At 46.4% G+C, this 19,558-nt stretch overlaps 1 protein-coding gene and 1 pseudogene across 31 annotated transcripts in view; both read right to left on the bottom strand.

The window, feature by feature from the left end:
• LOC126295245 (basement membrane-specific heparan sulfate proteoglycan core protein) overlaps window positions 1-19,558 on the bottom strand; it is a 1,297,357-nt gene that overhangs the window by 698,095 nt on the left and 579,704 nt on the right. For all 31 annotated transcript variants that reach the window (XM_049987617.1, XM_049987624.1, XM_049987622.1 and 28 more), the window contains exon 3: window positions 849-993. In XM_049987617.1, the coding sequence (XP_049843574.1) occupies window positions 849-993 (145 nt within the window). The remainder of the gene's footprint in view (window positions 1-848; window positions 994-19,558) is intronic.
• On the bottom strand, window positions 12,661-12,778 carry LOC126295551 (5S ribosomal RNA; annotated as a pseudogene).

The following is a 19,558-nucleotide window of genomic DNA, read 5'->3' as shown; positions in this document are numbered from 1 at the left end:
CAAAGTCGGAAACGTGATGGTACGCATTTCTCCTCCTTACACGAGGCATCAGAAGAACGTTTCACCAGGCAACGCCGGTCAACTGCTGTTTGTGTATGAGAAATCGGTTGGAAAATTTCCTCATGTCAGCACGTTGTAGGTGCTGCCACCGGCGCCACCCTTGTGTGAATGCTCTGAAAAGCTAATCATTTGCATATCACAGCATGTTCTTCCTGACGGTTAAATTTCGCGTGTGTAGTACGTCATCTTCGTGGTGTAGCAATTTTAATGCCTAATCGTGTACATAACTGTACAAACATAAATAAACAAAAAACAGCCTTCGAGGAGTAAAGAGAAGAATTTATAAAAACATTGTCTTGGCCTGTTTGTTGAATGTCTCTCCGCGCTACTGTACTCTGGGGTATGAAAATTAGAACCACGTTCTCGACTGAACCGTCTTCAGACCATCTGTCACTGTGCAGGCATGAGACAATCTCCCGACACACAGGCTCTAGACAGGAGCGATATAAGTCGCCATGCCTCACAAGTTAATCAGGTAATCATGTTACCTAAGCGCGGTATTCCTGATGTTTCATTATTCCACGTTAATTACGTTTTGGTGGTGTGACTTTTTTTTTCTTTTCGTCAGCGTACTTTCGTACTGCGGAAGTGGGGGCGAAATGGCCGTCGTTCATAAATAATTACTGTGGCGCCCTTCGCAGATTGTGATGACGTCATTCGCCAAAGTGGACGAGTCGTAACGACGGCCCCGGACTAAGAGAGAGAGAGAGAGAGAGAGAGAGAGAGAGAGAGAGAGAGAGAGAGAGAGAGCGAGAGGGAGATGGCGAGCGGTGCCGGCCGGTACCCACCTGGTGCTGGTGTGGAGGAGTGGTTGTCTGCCTGGTGGTGGTGCTGTTGGTGGCCGTGGTGGTGTTGCGGCCTCTGCAGCAGCGGGGCGGCGTGCGGTCGGGCAGCTTCCGCCCCCGGCTCGTCGAAGACCAGATCGTTGTCCACCTGCAACACCCAACAGGCCGTCCTCACCACCCCGACTCCACAACAGAGCTCTGCAGCTGAGCTGTCAGCGAGCAGCCTAGCTCTGGAAACGTTGCTGTATACAGGGCGGTCCATTGGCCGTGACCGGGCCAAATAGCTCACCAAGTAAGCGTCAAATGAAAATCCTACAAGGAACGAAACTTGTCTAACTTGAAGGGGGAAACCAGATGGCGCTATGGTTGGCGCGCTAGTTGGCGCTGCCATACGTCAAACGGATATCGACTCCGTTTTTTTAGATAGGAACTCCCATTTTTATTACATATTCGTGTAGTACGTAAAGAAATATGAATTAGTTGGACCACGTTTTTCGCTTTGCGACATACGGTTAAAAAAAAGGGTTCAAATGGCTCTGAGCACTATGCGACTTAACTTCTGAGGTCATCAGTCCCCTAGAACTTAGAACTAATTAAACCTAAGTAACGTAAGGACATCACACACATCCGTGCGCGAGGCAGGATTCGAACCTGCGACCGCAGCGGTCGCTCGGCTCCAGACTGTAGCGCCTAGAACCGCTCGGCCACTCCGGCCGGCCACAATTTGTTACTGGAGTGAAGTTTGGGGGGAGGAGGAAGGGAGGTTAAAATCGTACAGGAAGACAGAGAGATGAATACACTAAGCAGATTCAGAAGGATGTAGGCTGCAGTAGGTACTGGGAGATGGAGAAGCTTGCACAGGATAGGGTAGCATGGAGAGCTGCATCAAACCAGTCTTCGGAATGAAGACCGCACTTCACATTTAGACGAACCTTCTTGCTTTTGTTTCTCCGATTTCGATCATTTACGGAGCAGGTGACGTTAACTTGCTCACTTCTTTCCTGATTTTCGGTCTCTTGCTCTATTTCTTCATTCATTCAGTATGTTCTTTTTTTTTACTTTTTTTCGTTTGTCCTTATACTGCTGTGCTTTCTAATCTTTCTAAGCTTGTCTGGAAAGTTGGGCTGTCTAGAATTTCTTGTTTCGTAACGTAAACTTCTGCTAAGTCTTTTTTCAATTCGCGGCACCAGCTCGTTTGCGTTTCGCGATCTTTGTCGAATTGGTGAAATACTTTTTTAAATCACTCTTTTAGTTCATTCGAACCGAGTGACTCCTTTTCCTGAGAACGTCAGTTATTTTTTCAGTTTCGATCTAAATTCCTTTATTACACCTTCTCATCAGTACACTGTCAATTTTTCTTGAATAGAGCATTTTGTCGCGGTATATCGATAATTTTTACTTATGGACCGTGTGACAGCAACTGAATAAAACGCAATTTTAGTGCCATACGCGTTTCGCCTTTATTTTCTGCAAGGCATCATCAGTGGCAGGTCGCGTGGACAGTTTCTTACATATTACGCTCCTGGTGCATTTTTGTGTGTTGTTGTTCTTCTTCTTATGAATGCCAAGAACAACACACAAAAATGCACCAGGATAAGAAGAAGAACAACACCAAAAATGCACCAGGAGCGTAATATGTAAGAAACTGTCCACGCGACCTGCCACTGATGATGCCTTGCAGAAAATAAAGGCGAAACGCGTATGGCACTAAAATTGCGTTTTATTCAGTTGCTGTGAGACGGTCCATAAGTAAAAATTATCAATATACCGTGATATTACACGCAACTGAGGAAGACAGGACTACAAAAGTCGAAGAGCATTTTCTCTACTAGTTTCCTTCCCTTTTTCCTGCAACTCATGAACTTTCCTAAACATGGCGCTGAAGGCTGCTCCGGTTTCATGACAGTCTTGTAATGTTGGATTTTTGTTATTACTGAGAGATGGAACTTACTGAAACTGGTTTTCCCTTTCATTCACAGAACTTTTTCTGACACTTGTTCTCAGAGAGTTTTCCCAGAGCACTTTGTAGTGACACATTCCGATGCAGAGACATACAGTACCTTAAAGGCTGCGCCAAAGATTAAATTGAGAAGGATGTAGAATATAATCTCTGTAATGTTCATATTGGATTCTATTTTGTTTCATACTGCAAGAAGGAGTTAAGAGACACTTTCGATTGTCACCTTGTAGGGGATGGACGTAATTTTTGCTGTGTGCGGAAAGGCAGCCATCTTGTTTGTAATTATGGTTTGCGCGACGAGCAGAGCAAGTCTTATTGTCTTGTGAATAAAAAATAGTGAGAAGTATCTAAGTTTTACGAAAATTATTTAAAGTGACGTAGCATTGTATTTCCTTGTTTTCCACCGTCTTCGTGAAGTGAACCGATGCCGACTCAGGAAGATACACACGGCCAACAAAGAGAAGAACACCGATGGCGACTAATGAATTAATACTGTGGCAGAAGGATGAATTCTACGTCTTAAAGGTGAGAACTCTGAATAAATCAACAACGACGTAGAATTCAAAAACGTAATTAATAGTAATGGTAAATTATATTACCGGCAAATTTCATGCAGCACTTAATTTGTCCGCGTTCAAGCCGGTCAATACAGTCCGTAAAAAAGCCTTTCAAAAATTCTGAATTTACAGTTGCATATCCATAATTTTTTCTCTTTTCAAAAAAAAAAAATCAATAAATTTCATTTTTTTTTATTTATTTCACCAGAACTTCTGCGCTTCTGGACATAGGTTCCTATGCAAAGCTTTGTCCACACTGACCTCTCTATACACTCTTGAGCAACACGTCGTAAATTGTGGACGATGCTGTGTGTGTGTGTGTGTGTGAGAGGGAGAGAGAGAGAGAGAGAGGCCAGCAGAGGTCTCCAACGCTCGTCCATCTCTGGCGGGCTCTCGCCGCCAGTCAATAGCAGACAGCCAGCCGCTAATACCTCAGCGCGGAGGCGAAAATACAAACCCTTTCAGCTGAGGAAAAACTCGCCCACTGGCCGAAGCGAACGGGACAGCGTATCCACATTTCCGTTCCCCCCCCCCCCCTCCTCCCCCCAACCTCCCCCTCTGGAGACACCCCCAGACAGCCCGGTCCACCCATCATATCGCTTCTCTCTTTCTTTTCCATCACCTCCTGCTCAATCCTTCCTCTCTCTCTCTCTCTCTCTCTCTGTCGCCCTGTCTTGTATCTATGGAGAAGGGGAGGGGGGGTGGCGAGGGTGGGGGAAGCACGTGATGGTGCTTTTGAGGGAGGAGGGAGGCGGGGAGGTATTGGGAGGAAGGTAAGAGGTCGAAGCCTCTGCGGCAGGTTGGAAACGTTTCGCCATCAATCACTACCGGCTTCATCAGGACAGAGAACTCTTCCGACGCGGTCTAATGGGCCGGGCAGGGGTTGCGGCTGTGAGCTGTGGGGGAAGGCTAAGGGCTGCGAGTACAGCAGGACACTGCAGCCTAACAGGACAAAAAAAAAAAAAAAATAAGCTTTCTGTTGCTACAAGCGCATTTCTACACCTGCAGCTATTCCCTGCGAACCGCTGTGAAGCGCGTGGCAGAGGGTACGTCCTATTTTACTCGTTATACGCCTTTGTTTGCCATTTCGTGCACATAGGGAGAGTGCGGAAGAAAGACTGCTTGGGGGGGGGGGGGGGGGGGGGTAGGCTGTCAAACGGGCCGACTTGGAGCAGGAGAGGCACCGCAGGACATTTTGATTTCTACTGTCTACATCTACATTTATACTCCGCAAGCCACCTAATGGTGTGTGGCGGAGGGCACTTTACGTGCCACTGTCATTACCTCCCTTTCCTGTTCCAGTCGCCTACGGTTCGCGGGAAGAACAACAGCCGCAAAGCCTCTGTGCGCGCTCGAATCTCTCTAATTTTACATCCGTGATCTGTTCGGGAGGTGTAAGTAGGGGGGAGCAATAGCAATATTTTCGATACCTCGTCCAGAAACCCACCCTCTTGAAACATGGACAGCAAGCTACACCGCAATGCAGACCGCCTCTCTTGCAGAGTCTGCCATTCGGGTTTGCTAAACATCTCCGTAACGGTATCACGGTTACCAAATAACCCTGTGACGAAACGCGCCGCTCTTCTTTGGATCTTCTCTACCTCCTCCGTCAACCCGATCTGGTACGGATCCCACACTGATGAGCAATACTCGAGTATAGGTCGAACGAGTGTTTTGTAAGACACCTCCTTTGTTGATGGACTACATTTTCTAAGGACTCTCCCAATGAATCTCAACCTGGCACCCGCCTTACCAATAATTAATTTTATATGATCATTGCATTTCAAATCGTTCCGCACGCATACTCCCAGATATTTTACAGAAGTAACTGCTACCAGTGTTTGTTCCGCTATCATATAGTCATACAATAAAGGATCCTTCTTTCTATGTATTCGCAATACATTACATTTGTCTACGTTAAGGGTCAGTTGCCACTCCCTGCACCAAGTGCCTATCCACTGCAGATCTTCCTGCATTTCGCTGCAATTTTCTAATGCTGCAACTTCTCTGTATACTACAGCATCATCCGCGAAATGCCGCACGGAACTTCCGACACTATGTACTAGGTCATTTATATATATTGTGAAATATTCCACTGTCTATACTTTTACAAGTAAATTCATAAAACATTGTCAGCATCACCAGGAAGGATTCACGATTCACACTCATAGCAGTGGAAGTTCGAAAACATAAGAAAATAAATTTTTTCCTTGTGATATTTCATCGTTTTTTCACTTACTAATGGCTGCATTTGTTGCTATAAGTTAGAGAGATTCTTCGATGAATTTTGCACAGCATACAAACCATACTTACAGGTATATGAAACTCTAGAATTTATTTAATTTATGAAAAAAAACCGAATCAGCTGTTATATTTTAAACTTCATGTTTAGAAAAAAAAACACAAATTTTCGAGTTAATTACCTCAATCTTTACCACAGTTTTTAATAGATTTGTAAAAGTCTAGACTTTCATACACCTTTGAGTATGGTTCGTATGCTGTGCAAAATTCATCGAAGAATATCTCTTGCTTATGAAGAAAAGTGAACCTATAGCAACAAATGCAGCCATTAGTAAGTGAAAAAAAAGATATTGCACATGTAAAAAAATAATAATTTTGTTATGTTTTCGAACTTCCGTTGCTACGAGTCTGAATTCTGAATCCTTCCTGGTCATGCTGACAAAGTTTTATGAATTATTTTTGTAAAAGTATAGACAGAGGAAATTAAAATGTCCTGCGGTGCCTCTCCTGCTCCAAGTCGGCTCGTTTGACGTCTTTCCCACCCCCTTAAAAGAAGCATCATATCCCCAATTTTGAAGATACGACAACGAAATTTTGTACCATGCTTTACATGAAATTAATACGTTTACTTTTAAGTTCCTTGGAATATGTATATATTTCATTTCTTACTCAATTTAAAAAATCTTATGGTTAAAATATAATATATGAACCATTTCTGAAGAAACTATTGCCTGCCGCGGTGGCCGAGCGGTTCTAGGCGCTTCAGTCCGGAGCCGCGCGACTGCTACGGTCGCAGGGTCGAATCCTGCCTCGGGCATGAATGTGTGTGCTGTCCTTAGGTTAGTTAGGTTTAAGTAGTTCTAAGTTCTAAGGGACTGATGACCTCAGATGTTAAGTCCCATAGTGCTCAGAGCCATTAGAACCATTTTTTTGAAGAAACTATTTAAGTAACTTGTAGAAAGTTTTCTCTGTTGAATCTCTTTTCGTGTAGTAAGCTTCTCTTATCAGCTTTTTTGAGTATATGGAACAAGAGGAATTTTAATATTTTTTTATTATTATTTGTAAGGGCAATATAAAATTGATGCAAAATTCCAAGCACTTTGCAGCAGATCTCAGTTTAAACTAGAAACTGGAAATTTGTGGTAAGGTGTTATGGGACCAAACTGGTGAAGTCATCGGTCCTTAAGCCTACACACTACTTAATCTAACTTACGCTATGGACAAAACACACACACACACACACACACACACACACAGACACACACACACACACACATGTCCGAGGGAGGACTCGAACCTCCGACGGGGAGGTTCATTCATTTGTTCATTAACTAATTCTCCTTTTTGTCTCTCTTTCTGTCTTTCCGTCTCGTTTCTCTGTCTGGTCTGAAGATACGTCTTTATATCCGAGCATTCGAGTCCATTATCAGAGTTCCGAGAAACGTGTTTGAAGATGGAAGAAAGGTTCGCCACCTACTTACTGTACTGTACTCTTCCCATTCTCAAAGGACATTTTTGGCTCAGAAACGGGCGGTTCGGGCAATAAGTGGTGTGGGTTCACGAACCTCTTGTCGACCTCTGTTCTGCTGAACCAGATGTGTAAAAAAAACAAGAAAATTCTCATTTCGTGCACGTTATGGATATACTGTAGTGCGTAATTTGTCAAGCGCTATTTCTGACCGAATTCAAAATTATTGACAGGGAGGAAGCGGCATGTTATCTTGGACAGACAGTCATTGGGGGTGTGTTGGCACCTGTTTTATGTATTAATGACCGTGCAGAAGATATTAATAGTAAGAGAAGAGTTTTAGCACGCGATGCTCTTATCTGAAATGAAGTAAAAGGAAAGCTGCAAGAACATTCAACCTGTATGAAATGGCTCTGAGCACTATGGGACTTAGGATCTGAGGTCATCAGTCCCCTAGAACGTAGAACTACTTGAACTTAACTAACCTAAGGACATCACACACATCCATGCCCGAGGCGGGATTCTAACCTGCGACCGTGGCGGTCGCGCGGTTCCGGACTGAAGCGTCTATAACCGCTCGGTCATACAGGCTACTGACTTTAAATGTTCAGAAACGTAACATTGCGCATTTCATAAAAAGGAAAGGAGAACCGTAATATCCTATGACTACTATATTGGAATCGCAAAACTGTTTACAAAACGCTAGTGTGACCCATCTTAAGAATACTGCTGAAGTATGGGGGACCTGTACCAAAGAGGACTGAAGGGCGATATTGAATGTATGCAGAGAAGGGCAGCACGATTTGTCACAGGTCTGTTTCGCTCAGAGAAGAGTGTCACGGGGATGCTGAAAAAAAAAAACAAAAAAAAACTGAACGGCTGAGCTTCAAGACGGACGCCAAGCATTTCGTGAAGGCCTGCTTCGAAATTTTGAAGAAAAAAAAAAAGGCGTACACTACATCGCCCTGCGTGACTGTCACGTAGGGACTCGTACACGGCGGTAGCTAGGGGGGGGAGGGAGGGGGGGCGGCAATGCAGCAGATTTCTAACTCAAAGGGACCGCGTTCGATTCCCGGCTAGTTGTGAGAGTTTTTCCTCTTGCTGTCTGGGAACTGTGTTGACCTTACATTCGTACCTGGTTGCATGCCCACGAATCGAAAGCCGATGCATTGAAATCAATCCGTCTGCAAGCCACGAGTGGCCTACCGGGACCATCCGACCGCCGTGTCATCCTCAGCGGAGGCTGCGGCTAGGAGGGGCGTGGGGTCAGCACACCGCTCTCCCGGTCGTTACGATGGGTTTCTTTGACCGGAGCCGCTACTATTCGGTCGAGTAGCTCGGCGCACGGCGGCCTGGATGGTCACCCATCCAAGTGCCGTCCACGCCCGACAGCGCTTATCTTCGGTGATCTGACGGGAACCGGCGTAGCCACTGCGGCGAGACCGTATACGTTGAATCACGCGCAGTATATCGGTATCAATATGTTGCGGATGGAACACACGGCCTTCTAACAACTAGACAGCACAGCAGTCAGATTTTGGTAATTTGTTTTTAATATTTATGCTTCGTCAAGTTCAGGACTCAAATGTCAGTATCTCTAAGTGTTTCGATTCAACTCCCAAAAACCCTCGAGAAAATGACGTTTCAAGTTTTCCTAGTGTCTTTGATACCCTACATCAAGGTCAATTATTTCAGAAGGGTACATGTGACGCTGTAGTACAATGCAAGGCTACCACGTGGACAGCTGAGGTTGTGTGGCTCACTCCGATAAATTTATAACGATAGGTGGTTGTTCAATGAGCATTTTTGTCAAGTGTAATGACCGTGAAAAAAAAAATAATTTGTAACTTTTTTTAAATTTCAACTGTCTTCAGTAATCTTTTCTAAAATATCGATAACTAGGAATCTACATTTGCAACGAAACCTAGATATTTGTGCGTGATACGTAATTAGAAACAGGAAGACGTGAATTTTTTCATAAAAGTTACAGCGTCTGCATTTTATAAATTTTATAATTAAACGACGTCGGCATTCGAACTGAAAAAAAAAAAAATACTGACGGGAACGAGATTCGAACAAGCGATGCAGCGATTACCGGTCTCGAGTGCTAGTGATTCATTTTTTTTTACATCTACATCTACGTCATTACTCTGCTATTCACAATAAAGTGCCTGGCAGAGGGTTCAATGAGCAATCTTGCCGGCCGGTGTGGCCGAGCGGTTCTAGGCGCTTCAGTCTGGAACCGCGAGACCGCTACGGTCGCAGGTTCGAATCCTGCTTCGGGCATGGATGTGTGTGATGTCCATAGGTCAGTTAGGTTTAAGTAGTTCTAAGTTCTAGGGGACTGATGACCTCAGATGTTAAGTCCCATAGTGCTCAGAGCCATTTGAACCGCTACCACTCGGTCGAGCAGCTCCTCAGTTGGCATCACGAGGCTGACTGCACCCCGAAAAATGGCAACAGCGCATGGCGGCCTGGATGGTCACCCATCCAAGTGCCGTCCACGCCCGATAGCGCTTAACTTCGGTGATCTGACGGGAAGCGGTGTAGCCACTGCGGCAAGGCCGTTGCCTCAATACATTGAAATAAATACATAAATAAAACAAAAAAGACGAGAGTAATTACTGCACACACAGAGGCGACTAACAACGGAACCTCCCTACCGCACCCCCCTCAGATTTGGTTATAACTTGGCACAGTGGGTGGGCCTTGAAAAGCTGGACACAGATCAATCGAGAAAACAGGAAGAAGTTGTGTGGAACTATGAAAAAATAAGCAAAATATACGAACTGAGTAGTCCATGAGCAAGATAGGCAACATCAGGGATAATGTGAGCTAAGGAGCGCCGTGGTCCCGTGGTTAGCGTGAGCAGCTGTGGAGCGAGAGGTCCTCGGTTCAAGTCTCCCCTTGAGTGAAATGTTTACTTACTTTATTTTCGCGAAGTTATGATCTGTCCGTTCGTTCACTGACGTCCCTGTTCACTGTAATAAGTTTAGTGTCTCTGATTTGCGACCGCACCGCAAAACCGTGCGATTAGTACACGAAAGGATGCGCCTCTCCAATCGGAACAGAAAACATTTGATCGCAAGGTCATATGTCAACCGATTCCTCCACAGAAAAACACGTCTGATATATTCTATACGGCATGTGCGACACATGACAAAAAATGGCTAAAATGGCTCTTAGCACTATGGGACTTAACTTCTAAGGTCATGAGTCCCCTAGAACTTAGAACTACTTAAACCTAACTAACCTAAGGACATCACACAACACCCAGTCAACACGACGCAGAGAAAATCCGTGACCCCACCGGGAATCGAACCCGGGAACCCGGGCGTGGGAAGCGAGAACGCTACCGCACGACTCCGAGATGCGGACGTCACATGACAGGAATATGTTGTCGACCCACCTAAGTAGTACACTTGGCGAATGGGTAAAAAGATCCTTCTACCTTGCCCGATTTAGGTTTTCTTGTGGATCTGTTAATCACTCCCAAAAAAGTGATGAAAACATACGAGTTTGTCATACAAACTGCAACAAATGAATGCAACAGTTTCACAGTCGCACAGTTTTTCCTGTGTTCTGTCAAAACATATGTTTTTAACGTTTTCAAATTTTTCCGTGTATAGACCGTCACATCCTGCAAATGTCCAAGCAAATTCGGACATGTTCTGGAATTTTGGAGAGCGAAGTTGATTATGAGGGAGTGCCTGAACTTTCCGAATAAAAAATTAAACTTTTCACTCGAGGGAAGACTTAAACCAAGGACCTCTAGTTCCGCAGCCGCTCACGTTAACCACGGGACCACGGCGCTACTTCACACTTTCCTTGATGTTGCCTATCTTGCTCATGGACTACTCAGTTCGTATATTTTGCTTATTTTTTCATAGTTCCACACAACTTCGTCCTGTTTTCTCGATTGATCTGTGTTCAGTTTTTCAAGGCCTATCCACTGAGGCAACATATAACGAAATCTGAGTCGGGTGCGATGGGGAGGTTCGCTTGTAAGAAGCCATTCTTGCCGCGCTCCACACGCCAATGGAACGGACCGTGACGCCGAGAAGTCTTTCAGGTGGAAGTACCCTTTGCCATGCGCTACAATTGGCCCACAGACTGCCGGGGACCGTACCAGGTCAGTGACGGGCCACAGATGGGGGGCTTCTCGCCCCCGCCGCCAACGCACACAGACCGCACGCCCGGGTATTTCTGCGACGGCAGCCGCGACTCGCAAACATTTGGCCAGGCTAAACACGGCCCATCTCCCCCCCCCCCCCCCCCCCTATTCCAGGCGCGTGATGCACCACACACGTCGCGGATGCGTGCGGAGTCCCGCAGCCGCGTGGGTGGTTCGGCCTTTGTAAACACCCTGTGCCGGCGCCGGCGTGCGTAAACAGCCTGTAGCGGCGCCGGCGCCTAATGAGGCGTCGCGGCAGGGCGACGCCCACGCACCCACCCCGCGATAGTATTTTATTTCGCGTCTATTTCTGGAGCATCCTGTGCGTCACCGGACCTTCGTGCCGCACTGTTGAAACAGGGTGTTCGGCGAATTCGCTCCTTTCCCCAAAGATGTGCGATATAATTCTGTCGAATTCCCCATTTTCTCTGTCGATTGCAAGAGCTGTATTTACACCGAATCGATTGCTTCAGTCGGTTGGAGACTGTTCGTAGGTCATCACGTACTAAGAGTTGATTCTGACGTAACACAACAGACACTTTGGAATACAACATGCAGTTGCTTAAAATTTGCCAATCGTTTCTAATGGAAGGACAGGTCACGTACAACTTGTACAGAAAGGGGACGATAATCGCAAGAGTCACAGGATATGAAAGGAATGCGCTTCGAACCAGCGGCAAGGTAGGTGCTAGAGCGAGATTCACTGGAAGAATTCTCAGAACATGTAGTCCATCAACTGAGGCTGTCGCTTACGAAACACCCGTTCGCCCAGTCTTCAGTACTGGGATCGGTACTAGATAGCACTGCCAGAGGGAGCGGGGAAGATCCAGAGAAGAGAAGCACGTTTATTGAGTAAGGGCGAAAGCGTCAGACACATCAACGAACACGCTGGCAGAAGCTGAAGAGGGGCATCGTTTACTGTTAAATTTCCGAGAGCATACTTTCCTGGACGAGTCGAGCAATGTGTTGTTTCTCCTTTGTGTATCTCGCTCAGACGCCATGAAAGTGAAACTAGAGAGATTCGGGCGGAAGCGTAGTCTCACCGGCGAATCGCTATCCTGGCGAACCATACGACAGAGACAGGAAAAGAGGCGAAATGCCTGTGGTACTCTCGGCAAGGTGGCTTCTGAAGTGTGGATGAAGCTGAAATGTTTTTTTGTGGGTTATGCAGGATAGTGCAAAAAGAGTGACCCAATTACAAAGTAAGCTCCGTCGAAACAGGCCATGAAGGCCCAATGGTACCGACCGGCCGCCGTGTCATCCTCAGCCCACAGTCGTCACTAGGTGCTGATATGGAGGGGCATGTGGACAGCACACCGCTCTCCCGGCCGTGTGTCAGTTTACGAGACCGTAGCCGCTACTTCTCAGTCAAGTGGCTCCTCAGTTTGCCTCACAAGGGCTGAATGCACCCCGCTCGCCAACAGCGCTCGGCAGACCGGACGGTCACCCATCCGAGTGCTAGCCCAGCCCGACAGCGCTTAACTTCGGTGATCTGACGGGAACCGGTGTTACCACAGCGGCAATGCCGTCGGCCCCTGATTTCGAAACTCAGCATTTATTCATAACAATATACTACAAACCTGGGGAACTTCGCAAAATACCCGTAGAAGCATTAAGTTTTAACTATGCTATTACAAATGCTCTGTGTGTCCAGCATCTAGACGTGTGGTTTCCAAGATTTCTTAGACCATTACCCCTGAGTGGAAGAACCGCTCGCCCTCTCCCACGCCTCCTCTGCCTTCATTTCTCCCCAGGCTCCTCCCACATCATCACCAACTTTACCACCCAATTGAATTGTAGAATGAAAGACTTTTGTTAGAACATATTCATTTTTAAAATGATGAGAGATGAATGATACTGTAAGTGATCATGGTATCCGGACAGCCCCCAAAATATAAGTTTGTCATATTAGGTGCATTGTCTTGCCAGTTACTGCCAGGTACTCCATATCAGGGACCTCAGCAGTCATTAGACATCATGAGAGAGCAGAATGGGGCTCTCCGCGGAACTCAAGGACTTCGATCGTGGTCAGGTGTTTGGGTGTCACTTGTGTCACACGTCTGTAGAAGATATTTCCACACTCCTAAACATCCCTAGGTCCACTGTTTCCGATGTGATAGTGGAGTGGAAACGTGAAGGGACACGTACAGCACAAAAGCGTACAGGCCGACCTCGTCTGCTGACTGACAGAGACCGCCGACAGTTGAAGAGGGTCATAATGTGTAATAGGCAGACGTCTATCCAGACCATCACACAGGAATTCCAAACTGCATTGGGATCCTCTCCAAGTACTATGACAGTTAGGTGGGAGGTGGGAAAACTTGGATTTCACGGTCTAGCGGCTGCTCATAAGCCACACATCACGCCGGTAAATGCCAAACGACGCCTCGCTTGGTGTAAGGAGTGTAAAAGTTGGACGACTGAGCAGTGGGAAAACGTTGTGTGGAGTGACGAATCACGGTGCACAATGTGGCGATCCAATGGCAGGGTGTGGGTATGGAGAATGCCCGGTGAACGTCATCTGCCAGCGTGTGTAGTGAGAACAGCAAAATTCGGGGGCGGTGGTGTTACGGTGTTGGAGCGGGCTTGGACCCCTTGTTCTGTGTGGCGCTATCATAGGACAGGCCGACATAATGTTTCAAGCAGCACCGTTGAAGAGCAAGCAATTCGGGGATGGCGATAGCAGCTTTCAACACGATCGAGCACCTGTTCATAATGCACGACCTGTGGCGAAGTGGTTACACGACAATAACATGCCTGTAATGGACTGGCCTGCACAGAGTCCTGACCTGAATCCTACAGAACACCTTTGGGATGTTTTGGAACGCCGACTTCGTGCCAGGCCTCACCGACCGACATCGATACCTCTCCTCAGTGCAGCACTCCGTGAAGAATGGGCTGCCATTCCCCGAGAAACCTTTCAGCACGTGACTGAACGTATGCCTGCGAGAGTGGAAGCTGTCATCAAGGCTAACGGTGGGCCAACGCCACATTGTATTCCAGCATTACCGATGGAGGGCGCCACGAACTTGTAAGAGGGGCTGGACGTCAAACGGGCCGACTTGGAGCAGGAGAGTCACCACAGGACATTTTAATGTAAACTGTCTACATGTTTACAAGTAAATCCATAAAACTTTGTCAAAATGACCAGAAAGGATTCTGGATTTAAAGTTATAGTGGTAGAAGTTCAAAAATATAAGAAAATATTTTTTTTTACATTTGTATTTCACCTTTTTTTCTCTTACCATTGGCTGCATTTGTTGCTATATCTACACATTTCTTCATAAGTAAGGGAGATTCTTCGATGAATTTTGCACAGCATACAAACCATACTTACAGTTGTATGAAACTCTAGAATCTTCCAAATCTATTAAAAACTGTGGTAAAAGATTGAGATGATTGAGTATAAAATTTGAGTTTTTTCTAAACATAAAGTTTAAAACATAACAGCATATTCATTTTTTCATAAATTAAATAATTCCTAGAGTTTCATACACCTGTCCAAAATGGTTCAAATGGCTCTGAGCACTACGGGACTTAACATCTGACGTCATCAGTCCCCTAGAACGTAGAACTACTTAAACCTAACTAACCTAAGGGCATCACACACATCCATGCCCGAGGCAGGACTCGAACCTGCGACCGTAGCGGTCGCGCGGTTCCAGACTGTAGCGACTAGAACCGCTCGGCCACAGCGGCCGGCCATACACCTGTAAGTATGGTTTGTATGCTGTGCAAAATTCATCGAAAAATCTCCCTTACTTATGAAGAAAAGTGTAGCTACAGCAACAAATGCGACCAATAGAAGTGAAGAAATGATGAACTTTCTCACGCAAAGAAAAAAATTTATTTTGTTATGTTTTTGAACATCCACTGCTGTGGTTGCGAAACCGGAATCCTTCTTGGGCCATGCTGACAAATTTCTATGAATTTATTCGTAAAAGTGAAGACAGTGAAAATTAAAATGTCCTGTGGTGACTCTGCTGCTCCAAGACGGCCCGTTTGACGTCCTACAGCCCGGACCCAGGTGTCCGGATACTTTTGATCACACGGTGTATGTAGTTTGGAACCCACATCGTTCCTTTTTGAAACACCCCGTATTTTTTATCGCGTTGTCTGACGGTGTGCTGGCACAGTCGTAGGGCGGTACTCTTGCGACCGACCTGCAGTTCTCTCGGGCCTGCAGAGACATTCACACAGCTCTGTTACAAAGGCGTCAGCGAGTCTTAGGCTACACTCCGTCGTGGAGTCCGGGACGGTTGTGGCGACGTGTGGGCCGGTGTCGGGTGTCGCATGTCTCGGCTTGATGCCTGCCTCGCCAAACAAACCTGCCGCCTGGCGGACAACCCAGCGCCCTCGCAGCGGACTTTCGCTTTCCAGTCGCCTCGGAAGGAAAGCAAACGGCCGTGCATGACGTCACCCACACCGCACGCCGCTCAACAGCTGACGATCACAGCGGCAGCAACCGGACAGAGGGCAGTTCAAGGTCAGCTCCCCCCCTCCCCCCCCCCCCCAAATTACACCATCCCCGCCCCACTGCGAACTCCAGTCCCATTTCCCCAATCCCCCATAGCTCTGTAGCCGAAGGTTGGTACGTCCGACCATGTTCAATTTCTCCAAATAGCGTAACTGAGCGACTGCGACAACTGCTCTTGCCGAGCACTATGGGACTGAACTTCTGAGGTCATCAGTCCTCTAGAACTTAGAACTACTTAAACCTTACTAACCAAAGGACATCACAGACACCCATGCCCGAGGCAGGATTCGAACCTGCGACCGTAGCGGTCACGCGGGTCCAGACTGTGGCGCCTAGAACCGCTCGGCCACTCCGGCCGGCTGCGACAATGGCAATCCGTCAAAAAACACCATGTGATCAAAAGTGTCCAGACAACTGGCTGAAAATGACTTACAAGTCCTTGGCGACCTCCATCGGTAATAAGGGAATTCAATATAGTGTTGCCCCACTCTTAGCGTCAATGACAGCTTCCACTCTCGCAGGCATACATTCAGTCAGGTGCTGGAAGATTTCTCCTGCGAATGGCAGCCCATTCTTCACGGAGTGCTGCACTGAGGGGAGGTATCGATGTCGGTCGGTGAGGTATGGCACGATGTCGGCGTTCCAAAACACCCCAAAGGCGTTCTGTAGGATTCAGGTCAGGACTCTGTGCAGGCCAGTCCGTTACAGGGATGTTGTTGTCGTGTAACCATTCCGCCGCAGGCAGGGCATTATAAACAGGTGCTGGATCGTCTTGAAGGATGCAGTCGCCATCCCCCAATTGCTCTTCAACACAGGGAAGCAAGAAGGTGCTTAAAACATCAGTGAAGGTCTGTGATAGTCCCACGCGAATCAGGATAGGGTGCAAGCCCCCTCCATGAAAACACGACAACACACTAGCACCACCGCATCTGAATTTTACTGTTGGCGCTACACACGCTGACAGATCACATTCGCCACGGTAGCCGTTCGGTTCTGGCGCTGCAGGCCGGAACCGCAGGACTGCTACAGTCGCAGGTTCGAATCCTGCCTCGGGCATGGGTGTGTGTGATGTCCTTAGGTTAGTTAGGTTTAAGTAGTTCTAAGTTCCAGGGGACTTATGACCATAGATGTTGAGTCCCATAGTGCTCAGAGCCATTTGAACCATTTTTTAGATCACATTCACCGAGTGAGTATTCGCGATACCCACAACCTGCCAGTGGATCGCCACATTCTCTTCTGTGATTCGTCACTCCACACAACGTTTTTCCGCCATCCAATCGTCCAATGTTTACACTCCTTACGCCGAGCAAGCCGTGATATGTGGCTTATGAGCAGCCGCTCTACCATTAAATCCAAGTTTTCCCACCTTGAGAAAGGACACATTACTCTCTCACCTATTGTTTGTATACGGAAAACTATTAAACATTTTGTCACATCCTGACACACTTCGAGCGAGACTGCGGGAAGTTAACCGTCTTAGCAGAAGTTGATGGTGCCGGGTAGGGCGCTAAAAGCATGAGGTATTCTTTTGGTTCTTACCTCGTACAAACAGCAAGTTGGGAGTTGGAAGCAATTGGCGGCGAACCCATCCCTCACTAAATCTTGCCAGACACGCCCACATCCACACAGCGAGACAGAGCTGACCCTAGCTCACACAGGACTCCAGCAGAACTATGCCACGATACCTGCACTCACGTCAGCCAAAGCCTGGGCTGCAGCAACAGACTGAAGGAACACATCTAGACACTGGAATCACAAACCGGGTATTGTGTGCAGAGCCCCGTGTAATAAAAATTCACAAGTTTTCCTGTTCGCCTATACTGCAAATAGGCCTGTGAACCACTTCCTCCGGCCACCTCGGTTGTATAACAAACACTGGCGTCTGAGGAACGTTTGGGAGATAGAATCTTTAGTACACCGCAGAGCTAGGACGAACTAGCTCCAAGGCACAGGCAATTTAGATAAAGATCTTTGAGATTGCATCTGTTCACTTGTTGGGCATGGGAAGCGACATCGGAGAAAATCATCTTCCCCTTCCGTGACAACGTAAAAAAGCCAGTAATTCGTGGTTTCCTTTTTTTCCAGAGGTGCAGGTTACTTAACTCTTGCTCTGGTTCGACTTGAGTTTGTGTTGTCATGTGGGAGGGGAGATTTAGCGCCTCATTGGAAACTCAGAGAAACGACATTGAAAGTAATTAAAATTCGGTGATCTCGAAGAGTGTAAAAATTCAAATGGCAGAAGTAACGTAAAAAAGGAAAAGTAGCGAAAAGAACGGATGGGCGGAGAAGTATGTGCAAGAGCCTAACCTGGAGAAAAGACAGCATCGAGGATTATTTAACCTGATGCTGGAAAAAGCAAAAAGAATAGGTTAAAATAGCAGGATCAGAGAGCACATTGAATACGATATTGGATAAAGCAATTTCATAGACGTGGAAAAATCAGCACACGATAGGAACGGGTAGAGTGAATCGAAGCAATTAAGTGAGTTGTGGTAAAACAAATTCAACAATATAGACAAAAAATTCTCATCGACGCCAATTGTCGGGTATATTGTGGGCAACGTGAAACTTTTTAACGCCAGAGTGGACACAACTTTATTCAAATGGAATGTGCTTCATTGGAAACTCGGAGAGACGAAACTGACTGTAATTAAAATATGGTGCTACCGTAGAGTGTGAAAAGTCAAGTGGAGAGGTAAGGTAGGAAATGGGAAAGTAGCAGAAAGAATGGGTGAGGGGAAGAAGTATGTGGAAACGTGTAACCAGGAGAAAAGACAGCATCAAGGAATATTTAACTTGGTGCTAGAAAAAGCAAAGAGAATAGGTAAAAATAGCAGGATCAGAGAGCACATTGTACACGATGTTGGATAAACCAGTTACATAGATGCGGAAAGATCAGCACAGGATAGGAACAGGTAGAGTGAATCGAAGCAACGAAATGAGTTATGATAAAACAAATTCAACAATATAGACAAAAAATTCTTATCTATGCCAATTGTCGAGTATATTGTGGGCAATGTGAAATTTTTTAACGCCAGAGTAGACACAAGTTTATTCAAATGAGACGTGCGTCATTGGAAACTCAGATAAACGAAACTGAATGTAATTAAAATATCGTACTACTGAAGAGTGTGCAAAGTCAAGTGGAGAGGTAAGGTAGGAAATGGAAAAGGAGCAGAAAGAAAGGGTGGGGGAAGAAGTATGTGGAAGAGTCTAACCAGGAGAAAAGACAGCATCGAGCAATATTTAACTTATGCTGGGAAGAGTAAAAAAAAAAAAAAAAAAAAAAAAAAAAAAAAAAAAAAAAAAAAAAAAAAGAGGAAAAGAGGAAAAGGTGAAAAATAGAAGGGGCAGAGAGCAGCAGGATACAAGAAAAATATTGTATACGATAATGGATAAAGCAGTTACATGGGGAAAGATCAGCACAGGATAGGAACAGGTGGAGTGAATCGAAACAATCAAGTGAGTAATGATAAAATAAATTCAAGAATATAGATTAAAAAAAAAAATCTTGCCGATGATTGATAGCGCTCGTTTTCGTGCATATGCGCTTGTCGTAACTCCTCACGTAATTCCCATCACTGTCGGGCGTCAACCGGCGGAATGTTGCGTTCGTCACGGCGGTGAGGCACCTATCGATCCATCTTTCGACGAGCTCGTTCCACTGATGCGAGACATCGATAATGAAACCCGAGAGCGCAAGGCGACTCCGGAGGGGGCAGGTCCCCTGTTGCCGCGGTTACCGCTACGGACAAGACTATTAGAAGCAATTTGATGGGTGTTCCTCAGGGCTCGGTGCCGGGACCGTTTTTAACAGCGATGCGCTCGTGCGCGCG

Source organism: Schistocerca gregaria, chromosome 11 (genome assembly GCF_023897955.1).
Source record: "Schistocerca gregaria isolate iqSchGreg1 chromosome 11, iqSchGreg1.2, whole genome shotgun sequence".
Lineage (NCBI taxonomy): Eukaryota > Metazoa > Arthropoda > Insecta > Orthoptera > Acrididae > Schistocerca > Schistocerca gregaria.
This window is presented reverse-complemented; position numbering and strand designations above follow the sequence as displayed.